Source organism: Fusarium musae, chromosome 6 (genome assembly GCF_019915245.1).
Source record: "Fusarium musae strain F31 chromosome 6, whole genome shotgun sequence".
Lineage (NCBI taxonomy): Eukaryota > Fungi > Ascomycota > Sordariomycetes > Hypocreales > Nectriaceae > Fusarium > Fusarium musae.
The window spans coordinates 185,927-203,460 of record NC_058392.1 but is presented as its reverse complement, the minus strand read 5'-3'; the positions used below and the strand labels follow the sequence as shown (position 1 = coordinate 203,460).

The 17,534-nt window shown below is 48.7% G+C and overlaps 6 protein-coding genes across 6 annotated transcripts; 2 read left to right on the top strand and 4 right to left on the bottom strand.

Moving 5' to 3' along the window:
• Positions 1–1,334: 1,334 nt before the first annotated feature.
• J7337_007923 (uncharacterized protein) lies at positions 1,335–2,481 on the bottom strand (the record flags this gene model as incomplete). The annotated part of the gene is made up of 2 exons (XM_044825550.1): positions 1,335–1,827; positions 1,877–2,481. The coding sequence occupies 2 exons, from the start codon at positions 2,479–2,481 to the stop codon at positions 1,335–1,337; spliced, it is 1,098 nt and encodes a 365-aa protein (XP_044678467.1).
• A 715-nt stretch (positions 2,482–3,196) lies between these two features.
• On the bottom strand, positions 3,197–5,345 carry J7337_007922 (uncharacterized protein; the record flags this gene model as incomplete). Its single annotated transcript, XM_044825549.1, has 5 exons — positions 3,197–3,339; positions 3,395–4,315; positions 4,370–4,626; positions 4,678–5,051; positions 5,106–5,345. The coding sequence occupies 5 exons, from the start codon at positions 5,343–5,345 to the stop codon at positions 3,197–3,199; spliced, it is 1,935 nt and encodes a 644-aa protein (XP_044678466.1).
• A 3,000-nt stretch (positions 5,346–8,345) lies between these two features.
• Positions 8,346–11,348, top strand: J7337_007921 (uncharacterized protein; the record flags this gene model as incomplete). The annotated part of the gene is made up of 5 exons (XM_044825548.1): positions 8,346–8,891; positions 8,970–9,272; positions 9,343–9,420; positions 9,526–11,265; positions 11,325–11,348. 5 exons carry the CDS (start codon positions 8,346–8,348, stop codon positions 11,346–11,348), a joined length of 2,691 nt encoding a protein of 896 aa, XP_044678465.1.
• Positions 11,349–11,529: 181 nt separating this feature from the next.
• Positions 11,530–14,803, top strand: J7337_007920 (uncharacterized protein; the record flags this gene model as incomplete). Its single annotated transcript, XM_044825547.1, has 6 exons — positions 11,530–12,091; positions 12,155–12,261; positions 12,330–12,499; positions 12,556–12,675; positions 12,736–14,002; positions 14,054–14,803. The coding sequence occupies 6 exons, from the start codon at positions 11,530–11,532 to the stop codon at positions 14,801–14,803; spliced, it is 2,976 nt and encodes a 991-aa protein (XP_044678464.1).
• Positions 14,804–14,969: 166 nt separating this feature from the next.
• On the bottom strand, positions 14,970–15,819 carry J7337_007919 (uncharacterized protein; the record flags this gene model as incomplete). The annotated part of the gene is given in 2 exon segments (XM_044825546.1): positions 14,970–15,723; positions 15,743–15,819. 2 exon segments carry the CDS (start codon positions 15,817–15,819, stop codon positions 14,970–14,972), a joined length of 831 nt encoding a protein of 276 aa, XP_044678463.1.
• A 443-nt stretch (positions 15,820–16,262) lies between these two features.
• Positions 16,263–17,222, bottom strand: J7337_007918 (uncharacterized protein; the record flags this gene model as incomplete). Its single annotated transcript, XM_044825545.1, has 1 exon — positions 16,263–17,222. One exon carries the CDS (start codon positions 17,220–17,222, stop codon positions 16,263–16,265), a length of 960 nt encoding a protein of 319 aa, XP_044678462.1.
• Positions 17,223–17,534: the final 312 nt, after the last annotated feature.

Sequence of the window (17,534 nt, the reverse complement as noted above, 5' to 3'; positions counted from 1 at the left end):
GGCTCTAACGATTCTTGGCTTTTTTAGTGAATGCGATTGGTTTGTCAGGTTTTTTCATCTTCTAAACACCAAGATGTTTGAACTCGTGATTCAACTCTCGTCGGCCGCCGCGTATTATTAATAGAGATCAACCCTGGGCCTAACGCGCTTTTAAGGAAGAGTTTTAATGGAATTGTTTGCGAGAGAATGTTCTTTTGATCGGCGCCAATAGGTTCGTGTTTTTGGTGATGAAACCGGAAACGAAGAGTACCAGGTAGGCGCAGCTTTCCCCGAACAAAAGGCCAAGGCGAAAGGAGAAGTATAATCGGCGAGACCGAAGTATTGATGTCCTCTATCTTTCTTCTGGTAATTGTAGTATGTTCTTTGCTGATATCAAGGTTACGCTGCTTGATTCTCTTCAGTTCTTAGAGACTGATGTGCTGGTTTTAGTAGATGTGAGCAGTGATCAAGCGTTCTGTTTATGCAAACACACTCAATAGTTTATAAACAATTCATGCGTTATGCTAACTTCTTAGACACAATTGAGTTTATTTCCTGGATGCTCATCCATGGGCACTCAATCTTTTCCGTCGAGTGCCGAGCCGGCAGATCTCGGCACGCTCTCCACCAAAACCAAGTCAACTCCACTCAAGGAGTCTCACGATGCTGAAACAGCCACTTGGCGCCCCGTTTTGACAACGTTTCACCGCCACTTTTTGGTCTTCGACACATTCAGCTTTTAACTATTAAGTTAAAAATTAGACGCTTATAGCTTAACTCTGGAGAAGAGGCTGTTCCATCGACGTCAAAGCGCCACAACTGCTACCCCAAGCTTCAGAACGTTTGCTGTGTCATGTTCCTCTGTCGGGATGTCAATGACCTGTCGCGACTTTTGAGAGCGGGAGGGCTGTGCAGGAATGAAACGTCGCAGATGGGCTGTATCTTGCCCAGATTGGAAAGGCATGCGAGCTGGATCGGTGTTTGGAATCATCATGGACTTTTGCGGAGAAGACGCCCTATTAGTCAAGATACGCAGCGCGACAGAATGATTTCGATGCTCCCGTTTGAAGCCAAAGAGCGCGTCGCACTCTCTGTCACAACACTCAACCAAGGCTGCAATTGTGTTGTTCGATCATCTCATCTCCATACTTGCTGCTGCACTCAATTGGCCCTTCCTACATGTCGCTTCTAAGCCACCAAAGTGCTTACTATTTGTTTGTGAGAAAATATGTGATTGAATTCCAGACTGAGAGTTCACCCAGCTGACTTGCATAGTATGTACACGAAACGTTCTGCTAGCTACGTAATGAGAATGGAAGAAAAAGGTGACTCGGCACTACCAGAAGCCTCATCTATCACTGGTTGATAGGATTGTAGATAGGGTCGACACCTTGGGCGGTACCAATACGAGCCTCAAACCAGAATCGGAGTCTCTCGACCAAAACTCTATCCTTCATGAATCGTGCAAACTCGGTCGGGTTGGTAGCAGTCTCGTTGCGAAGAGGAGGGAAACCAGATGGCGTGGCAATATCGCGACGGACAGACCAAAGTCCCATAGTGGACTGGAACTCCTCGCTGAGGATGTAGTTGTGAAGAAGCTTGGCTCCCTCAGGGTGAGGAGCGTCCTTGAGAATAGCGGCGGTCTGCGGCCAAGATACGTATTTTCCCTGCTTGGGATGGGCGAACTTTAGAGGCTTGGATTCACCGAAGCGTCCGCCGACAGCAAAATAGGCGGCTTCAGTGGCGTTCTCTGAGCGGATGATGTTGCCTGGGGTCGCTGTACCGCGAACCCAGCGAGGGTTCTGCTTGAGGAGGTCCTCGAACCAAGGGGCGCCGTTCTGTTGCATACTACATACTCATCAGCGTTGGTCAAGAGAAAGATACACGGCGAGCTTACATAAGATAAAAGGCATAGAGAACAGCGTCATCGTCGTTGGGGTAAGTCAGAGCAAGCCTGTTCTTGAATTCGGGCCGAAGGAAATCGGCATACTCGGTGGGCGCCTTGATACCAGGCAGCTTGTCAGTGTTCCAGGCATTAGCCCAGAACAAGACATATACACCATACCAATAAGCCGTGCTGTCCTTGAAAGCATGCTCGATCTGGTCAAAGCCCTTGGGGGCGTAGTTGAGCAGGGCGCCCTCCTGAGCCCAGCGGGGATAGTCGTGCAACGTCTGCAGGATCACGCTGTCGACGTAAACCGATTTGCCACCGGCGGCAAGCTGCTGATCCAATCTGGCGTCATGATACTTGGACAGGTCAACAGTGACGTTGAGCGTCATGCCGGGGAAGCGTTTCTCAAAGGCCTGCTTAAGGGCGGCTCGCTGGTTGGGCGCATCTCCTCCGTGCCAGCAGGTAACAGTGCCGCCTTCTTTCAAGGCAGCTTTGTGGATCTCGTCGAGGCTTCTGGTTTCGACCTGTGCTTTCTCATTGAAGCCGAGGAGTTGGTCATAGCCCAGGACGGAGCTTGCCAGGACGGCGAGCGAAAACAAAGAGTGCTTCATATTGGGAATAGGAAACAGTGTTGCTGGTGAAGATGGTGCTCATGGATATTCATGAATTGATAGAGATGGGCTTTGGGTATTTATACGAATATACGAGATTTGGTATTTAGCCTACGTTACATAACTCAATCTGGCTCGGAAATACCGTGAGGGTGTTCCCGGCCAAATCGAGGATAGAGTTTTGTCAATGCCGATCCTGCATGATAGCTTATATGAGCACCAGGATTACGAGATCCCCATTGTTTCCGCGATTCCTCCAATCACGTCCGCGATTGATTATCGACGCGCGCGGTTTGGAGGGGCAGTGGGATGGACGTCATCCCGCCGACTCTGCTTAGTCGTCATTTTCGTACTCGGCCTTCCTTTACAGTGGCATGACGTGGTTTTGCTATATCCGCGACTCATGGCGAGGCGCAGCTTGAACTCCAAATCCGCAAGGATGTCCTCTCGAGAAGCCAAGTCCGTGTCACCGACTAATGAGGTGCCAGCCAGTTACCAGGCTGGAGGCTTTGTAAATTACAGGGTTGCAGTTGCGTCTCCCCACTGGCCATGATCACGGTTAAACAGTTATCCAGAAACGGACTTTGCGATCATGCTGGTTCGGTTTAGCGATCTGATGTTACTTCATGATTCGACTGCACTATAGATTATACACCGCCTGACTCAGCATGCTTGCTAGTTACATACACGCCAGCGACCCAGGTTATTCCACCTATTACGCGAGCGTCTTCTCGCCCTTCTCAATAATGGGAGGGGGACGCTGAATGTCCTTGCGAAGGACGTAGCGCTTGAAGATATAAGGCAGCCAGACCTTTGTCTCATGAGACAAAAAGCTCTTTGTTGGAACGGAGAAGACCTCTGCGTCGCGTGTTAGTAAACGCGCCTCATCGATGTTATAGTGGGGAAAACTTACGATCCAATTCCTCAAGGGTCATCTGCTTAGTCTCACGAACAAAGCAGAAGATCATGCCCCAAGCAATGAGGTTGAGTCCGGCATAGAAACCGAAAGCTCCAGTGGGAGTCATGACTGTCTTCATACGAGGGAATGTCAAGCCGAGAACACCGGCGAAGGTGTTGTTGATGCAGACAGCCCAAGCCATACCCTGCTCTCGCTGGATGGTGGGGAAGACCTCAGCTGAATACTGGAAGGCCACAGGTCCCTCACCGAGACAGTAGGCAATGGTGAACAGGTAGACGAAGAGGACGACTGGGCCAATATTGGCAGCTCGGTTGTCGCTGTTGTTGAGAAGAGAGAGACCACCAGCCAGCAGGAAGATACACATGAAGGGGAATGTTGCCAAGGTCAAGAATCGTCGGCCCTTGGTATCAATCAGGAAAAGAGTAGGAATGGTGAAGACAACCTGGATAGCACCATATCCCAATGAAGCATACAGAGCCTCGTCGTGGCTATAACCAGCTTCTCGGAAGATACTAGAACTGTAGAAGGAGATGATATTGATACCGCACATCTGCTGGGCCAACATGACAGTGCTAGCACCGTAATTGGCACGTCGAATCCTAGGAACAGCGAAGCAGTCCCAAAGACGGCGAAAGTAACCAGCGCCGGCGTTCTCGCGAAGCTCCTCGTGGTAGATGATGTAAGAGTAGTAGTAATCGCGAGCGCCGATGATGGGGTGAGCTCGAAGCTTGGACATGGAGACGAAGCCATCGGCGATGCGACCGTGCTTCATAAGCCAACGGGGAGATTCGGGACAGAAGTAGATGCCGACTGCGAGGAGGAAGGCGGGGATGAAGGCTGAGCCGAGTTCAAGACGCCAGGCGATGTCGCCGATATCTTTGACGATGACATTGGCGCAGAAACCGAGGAAGATACCTGGTGTAGTTAGTATGGAGATTCAATTGACCGATTACGGGATGAGGGCCTTACCAATAACGACCCAAAGTTGCCAGAACATGACGAGGGCACCTCGAATTCGAGCAGGAGCCATCTCGGCGGAATAGATAGGCACGGTAGCATTCTTGGCACCGATACCGATTCCCATGATGAAACGGATGGCAAAAAGCTCTTGCCAATTCTTGGCGAAACCTGATGCGATGGGGGTAGCAACCAAGCAACAGGCTGTGATGAAGATCTCTCCACGTCGGCCAAAGTAGTGGTTAAGAGGGTCGACAATAAAGGCACCACTAAATATTAATGTCAGAAAAAGTCAAGGCATCGCGAGATTTGAAGCTTACATCAAACCAGCAGTAAGGAAGATGATGGAGTTGATGATACCAACAATCCACTCATCGCGTCCCGTACCATCAATGCCAAACTCTTTAGGGAACGAGAGATTAGCGCCATTGGCACCTGTCTGATCCCATCCCTGCGTAGCAGCACCAACAGCGCAAAGACCAATCGAGTACCACAGCATCTTGGATCCATGCCACTTATGATCCCTCTCATATATGAGAGCAGCGCGTTCGTCATCGAGAAGATTAGCTGATTCGAAGCTATCGGGGTCACGAGCGATGAGGGCTGCTCGGCCGAAGAGGTCGACGTGCTCGGACATGCCATTGGACTCGGCAAAGGCGCGAGCGTCAGCGACGACTTGATCCTTTGTTCTGCTCTATAATATCGGTGAGTCATGAGAAATTGAGATGGGAGGTAGGGGGGAATGTACCTGCAGAGGGTTCTGGACAATATTGAGAGCGACGGATTGACGACGACCCTGAGAAGCATGCTCTAGAATCTCAGCACCGCCCTTCTCAGGCGGAGGCGTGACGGACTTGTCATCATAAGACGAGCCACCATGGCCAGGTGAAATATCCTTGTCATCCATGTTAAAGTCCAGTAAATCAACAGTCAGGACAGTGAAAGAGGAGAAGAAGAGAGACGCTGCTGAAACAAACAAGATCTCCATAACCTGAGGCTGTTGTTATATATAAGCTTAAATTTAAAGCACGGCAGTTGGCAACCCTCTGGGGTCAAACTTGGCAACCCGAGCTGCCAAGCCCAGGCAGCAGGTTAACAATCTTGGCCGGCATGATATCACCTCGCGCCAAGAGCGTGTTGGAGGTGTGCTACCCCGTGGGATCAACGCGGAGAAGAGGAGCTCATTGGATGGGATCACTAGAGTGGGGTGCAGTGCAGGACTTTTTGCTTGCTTATGCTTGTTTGCTCTCTGCGATTGAAGATCATTGCCTTCTCTACGGACTGAGCAATTACTGCGAGACTGCAAGTTCTTTGTCAGATTGCCCTGTTGTTATGAGGCATATCAACTCATCAGACTGAGATTAGAGATATCCCCAGCTTTCACCTCATGCGGAGAAGAGTAAAGAAAAGTGGCTTTAGGCACCAGAATTCTTCCCTAAAAACCAAGCTTGTTCCTCTCTCCTCCCCGCCTACCCCACATGTTGTGCCATGGGGGGATAACAACCGCAAAGTCTTGGCCCATCCTTTGAATTTCTCCACTTGAGCGCTTGATCCAATCAGTGGGATGTTTATTTCACTGCCTGTTTTTTAGATCAGGAATTTGGTCTGAGCTTTTTGGGGAAAACGGGCGTTGGCGAACCATGTGAATGAGGAGGAGTTGGTGCTAAGTGGGACGGAGGGCAAAAATACGGGTGCCTAATTGAGGTTATTGAGTGTTGATTAGTTGGGTGAAAATTTTGTCGGCGAAGATGAGGCTCGGGTATCTCGGGCAACGTTGTTGAGGGATCGTTTCATGGCTTGCATGGTCAAGTCAATGCTACGCTCTGTGGCTTGAGACTTGAGTCAATTGACTGGGCAGCCGTAGGCGAACCTGTCTCTGTTGAAGCGTTGTGAGCCATTTCTGTCAGCAGTGAAATTGAGTTGAGATCAGCCCGTTAACGTTGTAAATAAACTTAAAATGTGATCGTTGTTTGCGTTGATCAGAGTTTCACTGCCATCGTGATCACTGGGGGGGAACAAACAGTCAACAAGCGACTTCAAAGTTCACTAACTATGACGATGACTCTCGTAAATAACCCTGGTCATCGGAGCATTTCACGATAGTCGAGATGCTTCCAGCAGCCATGCCCGCTAACCCAAACAACACTAGCCAAATTGCGGCTCAATCGACAATACCAAGACCAGTCTCGAGAGAATGGTCTGGGTATTGTCATTCCCGAGTGTTCCTTTGTATTCAAAATCACACCATTGTTACGAGGATTTATGTAATAAATACCTACCAACGTCTACCAAAGAGGCCAGGGTCATTCCATGTTTCGCTCAGCCCAAAAAATCTTGTCGCGTAGCGACCAACGCGTCTCCACTCTTACCATTTTCTCTCCAACATGCATCGGGTTGTATCGGGAATACCGGAAATGGCCTCAAAATCTCTGAAACAGGACCTTGTCTGCATTCCTGGCCAACAGTCGTCTGCTTCCATACGCTGGACCCAATAAGCAGGAACAACACGTGAGATTAAAGAAATGCGCTGGTAAGACGGGAGGTAAGAAGAAGCTTAGTAGCCAAGATGTCCAGCGGAGTTGAGCGCTCCATTTGAACTCATTCGGGTAAAGTGTCGGGGCCCCGTGGGAAAATTGTAGTGCCTTGGTTTTGATCCTGCAAATCCGGGGCAACGACATGCAATGTCTTTTTGGTATTCGGTCCTATACCTCGATCTGCACTTTATGTTACCAGACTCGGAGAATTATGTAACTTTAAGACCCTTCTCTATTGAAGACCCTTGCTGAGACGTCAGACAATCAGATTTCGGAGCAGAGGGTTTAGAGACCAGCTGGGAGCAGAACTGAGAGTAAATATATAAATTCTAAATACTTAATATTTTCACCATAACAATGATTAAAATTTACATTATGCTAGAGCATAATTATAAAAACTTGCCAATACAGAGATAGTATTAAAATCACTATTAGTTATATTGATTCAGCCATTCTGCGCATTGAAGAGGCGTAAGATGTTGATTTTAAGTTAGGTGCAAAAATACCCTACACCAGTATGCTTAGATTTGCGGCCTTAGGCAGAACGAAAGACAAGAACGCACGGGATACCTAAAGGAGTTATCTTGACGTCGATCTCTCCCGCTTGTATCCACCAGCCAGGATCTCTATCGGATAAATTTGCGCCGCTTTTGCGACATGACAAGACAGCTCCGTCACAGACAGATACGCCATTTGTCAATTAAAACACGTGAGAGACTTTGCGCGTCTCGTTCACGCGTCGCGCTACAAAATCCGTTTGCTTGGCATTATCTGTCAGCCAGTTCGGGGATCTAAGCATAACTATCTACGTATGTCAATTACATACTCAGCACTGTCTTTACTTCAACGACCTCTTGCGGGCTGGAAGAATGCCAAGATCTCCAGCTCTTGTCAGCTGCTCAACATCATACGACTTTTGCAGGCTAGGATGTCGTGGTTGGCCTAGAAGATAGAACTAGTGCTGTGGCTTGCAGATATATTGAATATTCAATACCAACAAAGTTAAGAGTCGTACACTCAGGCTGGCTGAGGAGGGGCTGCTCGCAGGTTAAAACTTTATAGCACTGACTGACTCCCACTGTCAGTTTTGCTAACAAAATTCCCTGATTTTCTGTAACCGATCAACTGCAACGCTATCACATTCTTCATTCTCTCATTCTCCTGCTCAAAAACCCTCAAAGGAAAGAACTGCTTCAATGCCGGACATAGAAATTGAAGATAAGGTATGGGAATCAGAGGTGATCCTCATTGATTCCCTCGGGCGAGAAGGCACTGTATACCGCCTGGTGTCTGACCTCAAACTTGACCCCACATATAAGGACCCAGAACCTTTAAACACATACTGTCCAGATGGAGAATATTATGTTAGACTCAAAAAGAGTTTGTGCGCAAGTCTCGGTGTCGTGGAAAGGGAGTCGGAACTATTTTTGTCTCTCTACTTTCTCAACACCTGTATGAATGATCGCAGTGTGACCCCTTACCAGTGGCAGGCTTACCGAACACCAGAACACGATGAGGACATATTTTACCAGCCCATAAAAGGCAAAAACGGCAATCGCACAGGCTTTGGCATACCGATCAAAGAGCTTCCATATTGGAAGTGGAAGAAGATAGTGAATAACCGGCGCTCAGGCATAAACAAGATTGTGTTTCGAGGCGGGTATCAAGTTCCTGCTCGCCGCGGAGATGGTAGGGCGGAGATGGTCGAGATGCAGAGGAACTTCATGGGCATGGCAACCGCCAGTCTCTGGGAGAGTGTATTTCGGCAGGCAACATCATTGTGGAGCATGAGCAATGCAGGAGCTGCGTTCCGTGGTATTGACCCAAAGGAGACTACGGTGTATATCCTGCCAACTTCAGGAGACGAAGGAACTGGCAGAGGATCCAATATTACTTGGACTGACGTGAATAATGCATTCGAGAGCTTACCCAGCAGTCTGGGCACCAAGTATATTGTTTTGGAAAATAGCAAAACTGTTATAGACGAGGGGCTGGTGTTGGTGAGTGCGACCCTTTTGTCTCTTACAACGCTCTTACAACCCGAATTTGATTCTTGCTGACGATATGGACCTCCATAGTATTCCGTCAATCCCTTCCTCCACTACAGTTCATACGTTTCCAAGGATACTGCAGAAGCATTTGGATTAAGCTCCTTTCGTCCTTTGAGGCCATATACCAACGAGGCAGGTGGAAAGCTAGCGGAGCGGATGAAGCCTCGTCAATCAGATGTCAAGACCCGCAACAAACTCGCCAGAAATGGAATCGTGATGACGAGAACCAATGGATCTATTGGCATTTCAACTACCCGCATGCTCAAGGCTGCTGCCAAGAGAGACGAAGCGAGCTCACAAAAGACTGTTATGGGCATTTCGGCACCCGAGGTACGTTTCTTCTTCCCTAGCTTTAAAATTGATGATATTTTGTCATGGTTCCGCTGACAGAACGTTGCAGCTTGCGAGAGACTACCTAGGCTGGGGAAGTCAAAACTACGACACATCCAAGAGCGGTCAAGATAAGCATACAGCAGAGGTGAGTACTGTATGACCCACGAACCAGATGAGGATTTAAGTCAGGCGATATTCCTTTAAAGCCACCGGCATTGTAACGAGATACTAATGATACCACCACTGACAGTGGCTTCACATCAGCGCCTTTTCCTTTGGCGGACTTACCGACGGGCCAAAGGCGTGGGAAACAAGCCAAATCCAACCCAACATGATGCTTGGCACATGGGAAATGAACTCTTGGATGCTACGATGCGAGGCTGCCTTTCAAGCGCTGTTCAAACTGGAGCGCGAGTTCAGAAAAGGTCTCACCAACCAAATCGAGGTGCTTGGCGTCTTACGCTTCGAATCATTCGATCCTCCCGAGCCAAATGAAAAATCTTGGTTTGACAAGTGTGACTGGATCCATTTTAAAATGCAGTGGGAACTCGAGATGCAAGGAAAGTCTCATCTCCTTGATAGAGACTTCCTAGCCGTGGCCTTGACGATGAACCCTTTCAAGAGATCCTGCTTCACTAAGGGCGAAGCTATGGTCGACATGGCCTTGCTCAAAACCATCTTCAATCGCAAGGAAGAGGGCTTACTCAGGACGATGAGTATTCAAACGCTTGAAGCAGGTTCCGGGTTGCCCATTCGTATGGGCAAGCAAGATGATGGAAGGGCCGATGAGGTGCTTCTAACAGATCTTGAAACCCAACTTGTTTTGTCACACAACATCAACCGACTAGATTCAACTGAGGGCCTCCAATCTCAATTTCTCCAGCATAGAGACTCTCTCTTCACGGCCGATAACGCTGAGATTGTTGAGATGAGGATCTTCGAAAACCCACGTAAAGGAGATACGGTTGTTGTAGGAGGGATCCCCTTGCAGAATACCAGACTGATTGTCCCGAATGACCAGGGCAAGTACGCAAACCTCCCTGTCACAGTTCGGGGTGCCAACTACTCTGGCAATGAGACTGGGCTACTTCTGGTACCAGCCGCCCGAGAAGGCCAAATCACCGTAGCCCAAGCATCAAAGACGAAGCCTATCCTGATATTATCCTCGTCTCCACGCCTCGACATGGAGGTTATTGAGCCCTCAATCGCTACTGTCTCTCAGGTAGCTGAGCTAGCCACCCAGACCTTTGGAGAGGCTGGCACATTGGCCGCTGAAGATTGCGTCCTTCAAGCTGACGTTCAAAACCTGTTTGGGATTCCCGGTCTTAGTGGCGAGCTGTTGAGTATTCAGAGCTCAAATCCTCAGGACCCCATACAAGAGAAGGTCAAACCCTACCTCAGCGGCTCTGCTGATGGTTACATTAAGACCCTGTTTCCCTCGCTCAACAGCGATATAGTCCAGAGGCTACCGATAGATAACGTTGAGTTTACGTACTCGAACAAGTTGGATGACTTTCATAACCCGGAGGGACTATCACTGAGCGCTGACATTACCTTTACCGGACCCCTAAGCCCCGTTAATGAGCTTTTACAGTTTGTCTACAGCGGTAACGAGAAGAACACACCGCCAACAAAACTCCGAGTCAAGGCGCGACTGAGTTCAGAAAGAAACTGGCGTGCACCGCTAGAGTTGAACAACTTTGCATTGCGAGGCTCCGTTGATCAATCGCTTTGGCTTGGAGATATGATAAGGTTCCGAAAGGTCGGCGTAGAAGTATCTGTAATCAGCATTTCATCGCTTGACCACGACAAGACAACCTGGAAGCTCGGGTATGGGTTATTTGGAGAGCTTGAGATCTGCAAGCCTTCAAAGAATGGTCTGCCACTAACCGTCAAGTACTGGATGAGAAAGATTGGCGACACCTACAGTCTTAGCATGGCCCTTTCGTCGCCAGAATGGACTTCCGTCTTTGGTATTGAGAATCTTGATGTAGGTCACTGACGTGGAGCTCAATACCGTAATCAAGCTAACGAGCGTAAAGATCACAGGAGTCGAGTTTCATGCCTCGATAGACGCAGGCAATTTGGAACAGTCTCTTGTCCTAGGCGTCAGTGCAATGATGAAGCTTGGCGACGGGGATATCTTTCTAACAGGGCAGTATTTCAAGTGTAAGACGAGTTCCCCCAACTTCGACTCTCACCATATACTAATGCTGGAGTAGCGGAAACCTACCTAGAAGCTGAAATAGGTAACATGACTTGGGATGAAGTCGTGAAAGCCTACACTCAAATCACAAGCAACTCTGTTGACGCTGGGGCAAATGTCGATGAGCTTGACTTTGAGAACATGTACATCATGATTTCTACTGCTGGCATTGAGATCAGGGGCAAGATTCACTTCAACGGTGCGACCAGCGCCGAGGGGTACATCAAGTTCAACGATGACGGCCTATCCATAGGTGGTGGCATCGGAAGCTTCCAGGTGCCCGACACGAACATAATGATTGAAGAAGCTGGCCTTGACATCTTCATTGGCTCTAGGGGAAGTGACAAGACAAGTGGCCGAGCTAGTAAGCTTGCACTCAAAGGTCTCATCGATTTTCAAGGCCTCAGAGTGGCTGCGGGACTTGAAACCAGCACTGATGGGTCGCCAGACTCACGGAGATGGATCGTCTATGGTGCTTACCAAGGTGACCTTCGACTGTCCGCGTTGGAGGGAGCCAAGTCCCTCAAAGAGCATCCCGATCTGGACATTGAATTGACGCACGTGGCGATCATAGCATCCAACAAAAAGGGAATCTGGACGAACCCTCTAAGTAAGAAAAAATACTCTCTTACTGACGGGCTCTCGCTCTTTGCGCTCATTAATCCCTTGCCAGAAATCAATAATCTCGCAGGGAACAAGACAGTCGGTGGATTGACTCTCATCGCCTCTGTCAGTGCTAAAAGGCTCTCTGTGGCAATTGAGCTTCCAGACAGCATTGGTGTAAGTGGAAAAAAAAAAAAAAAGTCTTATTGAACCCTAAGATGTCGTAGCTGACTGACATGTAACAGATAGAGATGGGCGAGATCGCAGAGGTCGACCGGTTCTCGGTTGGGTTGAATATCTCAAGCACGCCCAGTTTGGCGCTCAGCTGTGACATACGAATTAACATGGCTCAACAGCCACCGCTGACTTTACATGCAAATCTTCAGGCGTTGCTACACGAAGCAAGCGGTGAAATGTAAGCAATAGCTGTATCTGAATTCGACGCTGATGACTGATATCTCATGACTTTAGTTATCTTAACCCTGAAGTCCCATGGAGGAACCCTTTTGGCGTTAGCGATAAGATTGTCGTGCAGAAGCTGGCCGGCAGCATGGCGTTCAGATACGCAAGCGTTCTGGTGGAAGGTCCGAGGTAAGAACTACACTCAATAGATTCGCGGAAACTTTCATCTGATAATGCGATCGTGAACAGTGAGCTTGCCTTTGGTGGCGTGGTCAAGTGCGGTGACTTCACTGGCGAAGCCTTCATTGTTGTGACAAAATTGCCTACCCGTCAAGTGCTCAAGGTCAATATCTCAAACCTCAATGTGAGTGGGCTAATTAGAATGGCTGGCGAAATTGGAGACTTGGACGCACTGCGGAATATTACTGCGGGCGACTTTCTTGTCTTCAACAAGGCTGATATGTACTTCTCTACTGGCATTGAAGAGGCCTTGGGAGAGTCTTTCCCAGCGGGGATCTCAGCCAAGGGAGATGTCACTGTATTCGGGAAAAGGGCCAACTTCGATGCGTCACTGGGCTCAGACGGCTTCGAGCTGAAGGGCGAAGTGGATGCCTTCAAAATTGGCCCCCTCGAGGTGCGCTCTGCCAGCGGAAACCCACGAGCCAAGCTTCAGATTGTCATGACTTCCAAGAAGCGACTGTTGGAGATTGATGGTTTAATAATCATCGGAGGGGACGATGGACTCAAGATTGGGGCCCTGATCCAAGCTTCCCTGACTCCAGTTGTATTTGATGTCTGGGTCTTTGTGAGTTTCACAGACCAGATCAAGTTTGGTCTGAGAGCTGTCGCCACAAACTTGTCAAATCTCAAGGACCTCTCACAAGCAAATGTAAATTTCACTCTCACCCTTGACACCGACATTCTAGAGCTTTTCTACAATGGTATTCTCGACTTTTTGGCCGAGCTACAGAATCTAACAACAGCATCAACCGAGGCGCTCGAGTTTGGACTGCAGAAGAGATTGAATGAAATCTCTGACGAGATCAAGGCCAAGAAGCAGCATATTGTGGCTATCGAGGACCGAATCGCGGAAGAGCAAGAAATGCGTGAGAGCGAGAGAGCTAAAGCCGCCCTAAAGAAGTTGGAAGCGGAGACTGAACTAAAGAAGCTGGAAAGGGCAAAGAGTACTACTCAGGAGGCCAAAGAAGAAGCTGAACGAAAGATCAAAGAGCTCTGTGATCAGGCCAACCTCGAGCGGGAGGCGATCAAGGCGGAAAAGAGCCTCGAGTGGAGCGCTCTCTATGAAAGTGCTAAGAGAGAAAAAGAGAGTCTTGCAAGAGAGAAAGAGGAGCTTGAAGGGAAGAAGAAGTCAACATTCGGCAATGTTGCTCTTGACCTGCAGAAGTATATTGAATGGTTCAAGATAGCCAAGGCAAAATTGGACGGACTTCTGGCAGACTCAGAAGAGAGGAAGAAGAACCTGCCAAACTTGGGGTTACTTGCTCGCGTCAAAGAGGTGCTGACCATTAGTTGTGAAAACTTGAAGCGTATGCTAATTCGTCTGTAGAAAATCTACATCGAAGCGATTGACGCGGCAGCCACCTTTCTAAAGAATAGACTACAGGAGGGCGAGGATGTTATCCAAGACTTCAAAGACACCCTCAACCGGCCGGAACTCCGCAACATAGAGATTGAGATCAACGAAAAAGATGCCGACCTTGCAAAAGCAACCGAAATGGTAGACAGGCTTGCTAAGCAGGGCCTTGAAGGTTTCATTGAGGCAGCGCTGGAGGATAAGGACAAGTTTCTGAATGCCAGGAAAGCCGAGCTGGATGCCCTGCAAGACGGAAACTCACGATGGATGCAAGCCATTCGTGAGGCACAGGCCAAACTGGACGCCGGACGGCCTGATTTGGATCGCATCATAGCCGAAGAGCAAGCCAAGATCAATCAAGCAAGAGACAGCATGCAGCTTCGCCAACTACAGCAAGAGCTGCAATCAGCCGAAGAGGAGGAGAAGCGTAAGCGAGAGCAACAAGACGCCATCAGTACTGGTTTGCGCATGATTCGAAACGAGATCAATAGGGGTTCCGACTCAATACGAAAACTGGTCCAGAGCATCAAGCCGGTCGATTTCAAGATCAAAGGAGTGACCATCACGGCAGACGGGAAGGAGATAGTCCAGGGGGGTGCTATGGTATTCAAGATTGCTGTTGAGCATGAGGGCAAGATGATCATGTTGGAGGAGAGATGGGCGCCTTTTCAGAACCCAGCCGAGTTGTATCGAGATATTATGAACGGGTTATTGAAGAACTAAGCTTGCAGCAACTGAAATTCTCATATGGTTGCCAACTAGATATGGTATCTGCAGTCACCACTTGTGGTTAATAGCTTAAATCATTATACAGAACTTGGCATAAATTTCCACTACGGGATTGGCATCATCAATATGTGGCTCAGATACAAACATAACCTTAGTACCGCTAAATTGGCCCAAAGGACACTGCATCGACGTTGACACCTGTGGTAAGACACTTGAATCCAATGCCAACACCAAACTGGTCATACTGGGCCAGAACCTCTTCAGTAAAGGTGCATTGACCGTTAAACTGGTACCAATCCAGATAATAACCAGTTGCACCGGCATCCCCGCTATCCCCCGGCAGGTTGTTGGGGTTACCTGCAGGCCCCGCGAGACAGTGAGCGCCTATCATGGAGCATCCATTGTTTCTGTTATCGTCGATGATCTGGCCGACGCGAACGTAGCCTTTGAGGGAGTAGCGGCCTGCTCTGAGGAATTTCTTGTCAAGCTTTTGGTAGAAATAGTTCTTGTATTGCGAGCCGGGGCCGGTTCCGGGTCCAAACAGTTGACATCCGGATGCAGGGCCTTCCTTACTCTGGTCGCTGAGGCTGAAGGGGTTCGGGTAAGGCGTCACTATCCATGGCGCAGTTGTGCCATCGTCAAAGTTGGAGTTGATGAGATAGGTCGGCTCTGCTTCGGCGGTTGTGGTGGTCGCGATAGTAGTCTCGGAGACAACCATTGAGCTTTCAGTGGTGGCTATGACTGTCGTCGATGTTTCGCCCTCGGAGGTCGTCGTAGTTGCATCTTCAGTGGCTGATGTTGCAGCTTCGGAGCCAATTGTTGAGGTTTCGGTGCTGATAGTGGAGGTAATTGCCTCAGTGTTCAAGGCCGTCGTAGATGTTTCAGTCTCAGTAATGACACTGCTAGCCACAGGACTAGTGAATGATCCGGTACTTATCTCGGTCGAAAGGCTGGACGTAGGAGATTCGGAAGAAGAAGTGGTAACGCCCGATAATGACGATGGTCGACATGGGCCTGCATCGACCACTGTTAACGATGCGAGTGCTGCAAATGCAGCAACAGCTAACTTGTTGGGAATCATTCTCAAGTGTCTACTAAAAGAGCCACAAGCTCAGGTGAGTAAATATCGATGAAAAAAAAGGGAAAGCCGGAAATACAGGCCTTATACTCCAACACAGGCAATAATAGAATCGATAAGAGAAAGTTTGTATGGCTGATAGTAGCGTCTTAATAGTCTGGAACAGTAAACTCATTAAACCAATAGAATCCTTAGTTCAATTGAAGGAGGCTGGCGCTATATGAACTAATATAATTATTAAAAATAACAAGATTATAGGTGTAGGTATTAATTGGGGTTTCAGAAAACCTTAGCAGCTTATGATAAAACAGCACTTAGTACTCTGTACTACCGGATGTATAATGACGACGTAAATCTAACGCCATTTTGTTCAGCTTATCCTTGGCCGATTATCTTACTAATCGTGGCCTGATCATAATTCGACCCGCAGAGGAGTACAACACTGGTTTGCCCAGCCAGTTTCGAAGCGACCTTGTCGAAGCCAGCGAGAGCCAAAGCGGCAGACCCTTCAACAATCATGCTCTCAGACCAAGCAAGCTCCTTCAACGCCTCCTTAATATCATCTTCGTTGCAGTCAATCAGTTCATCAACAACTGCGTTTGCCAGTCCAAGGGTAATAGTGTTTTCGTCGATGCCACCGGCGACAGCTTCGGCCAAAGTGTGGAGATGCTCTGTTTCGACGACCTGACCTGCTGCCATTGACGCAGCTAGAGCCTTTGAGTTTATTGCCGAAACACCCCAGACTTTGATGCGTGGGTTGTTTGCTTTGAGGACAGATCCGATGCCACTGACAAGACCTCCGCCGCCCATGGAGATGAAGATGTTATCGATATGGTCGCATTGCTCAAGTAGTTCAAAGCCAATGGTACCCTGACCAGCAATGATATCGGGATCGTTGTATGGCGATACGTAAGTATAATCACCCGAGGCCGCAAGCTTCTGGGCATGTTGTTCAGAAGCACCAGCCTCAGCACCATGCAGGATCACGTCGACGCCATATGACTTGATCGCATCAAGCTTGGCGGGAATGACGATCTCGGGAAGGACAACAGTGAGGTTCTTGGATAAGGTCTGCGATGCCAAAGCGCAGCCGATGCCGTGGTTGCCAGATGAAGCAGTGATTAATCGACCTTGTCCCGGTGCCGACAGTTTGGACATGGCACCACGGACTTTGAAAGATCCCGTGAGCTGAAAGTTTTCGGCTTTGAACAGCACATTGGCCTTGTGATCACGGCCGATCTTCTTGGCGGGGATGAGAGGTGTTTGGTAGATGTGATGACGAATGCGGCTTCGTGACTGCACTGAAGCTGCTGCTATTTCTTGAAACGTCGGCATGGCGATGGTAAGTAACTACAGAGAGTAAAGAAGAGTTGAAGGGCCAAGACAGGCTTGATGAACAGAGATCGATGATGGAGCGATACGCAGGGCTCGGTGGCATTTATGTTGAGTTTCCTAGCTTCAGTTCCAGCCAATCATTTAAAGCACTGGGTTGTCTTTACTAAGGCGCGCAGTGAACATGTCAGCATGAAACTAAGCTAAACCATACGTAGCAGCTCCTTCAACTTCGGCTATTGGCTGCATCGCCGATAGAATCGAAACTCATTGGGTTCAGAACACCTTGAGTCATACGGTATTGATGACTTTGAG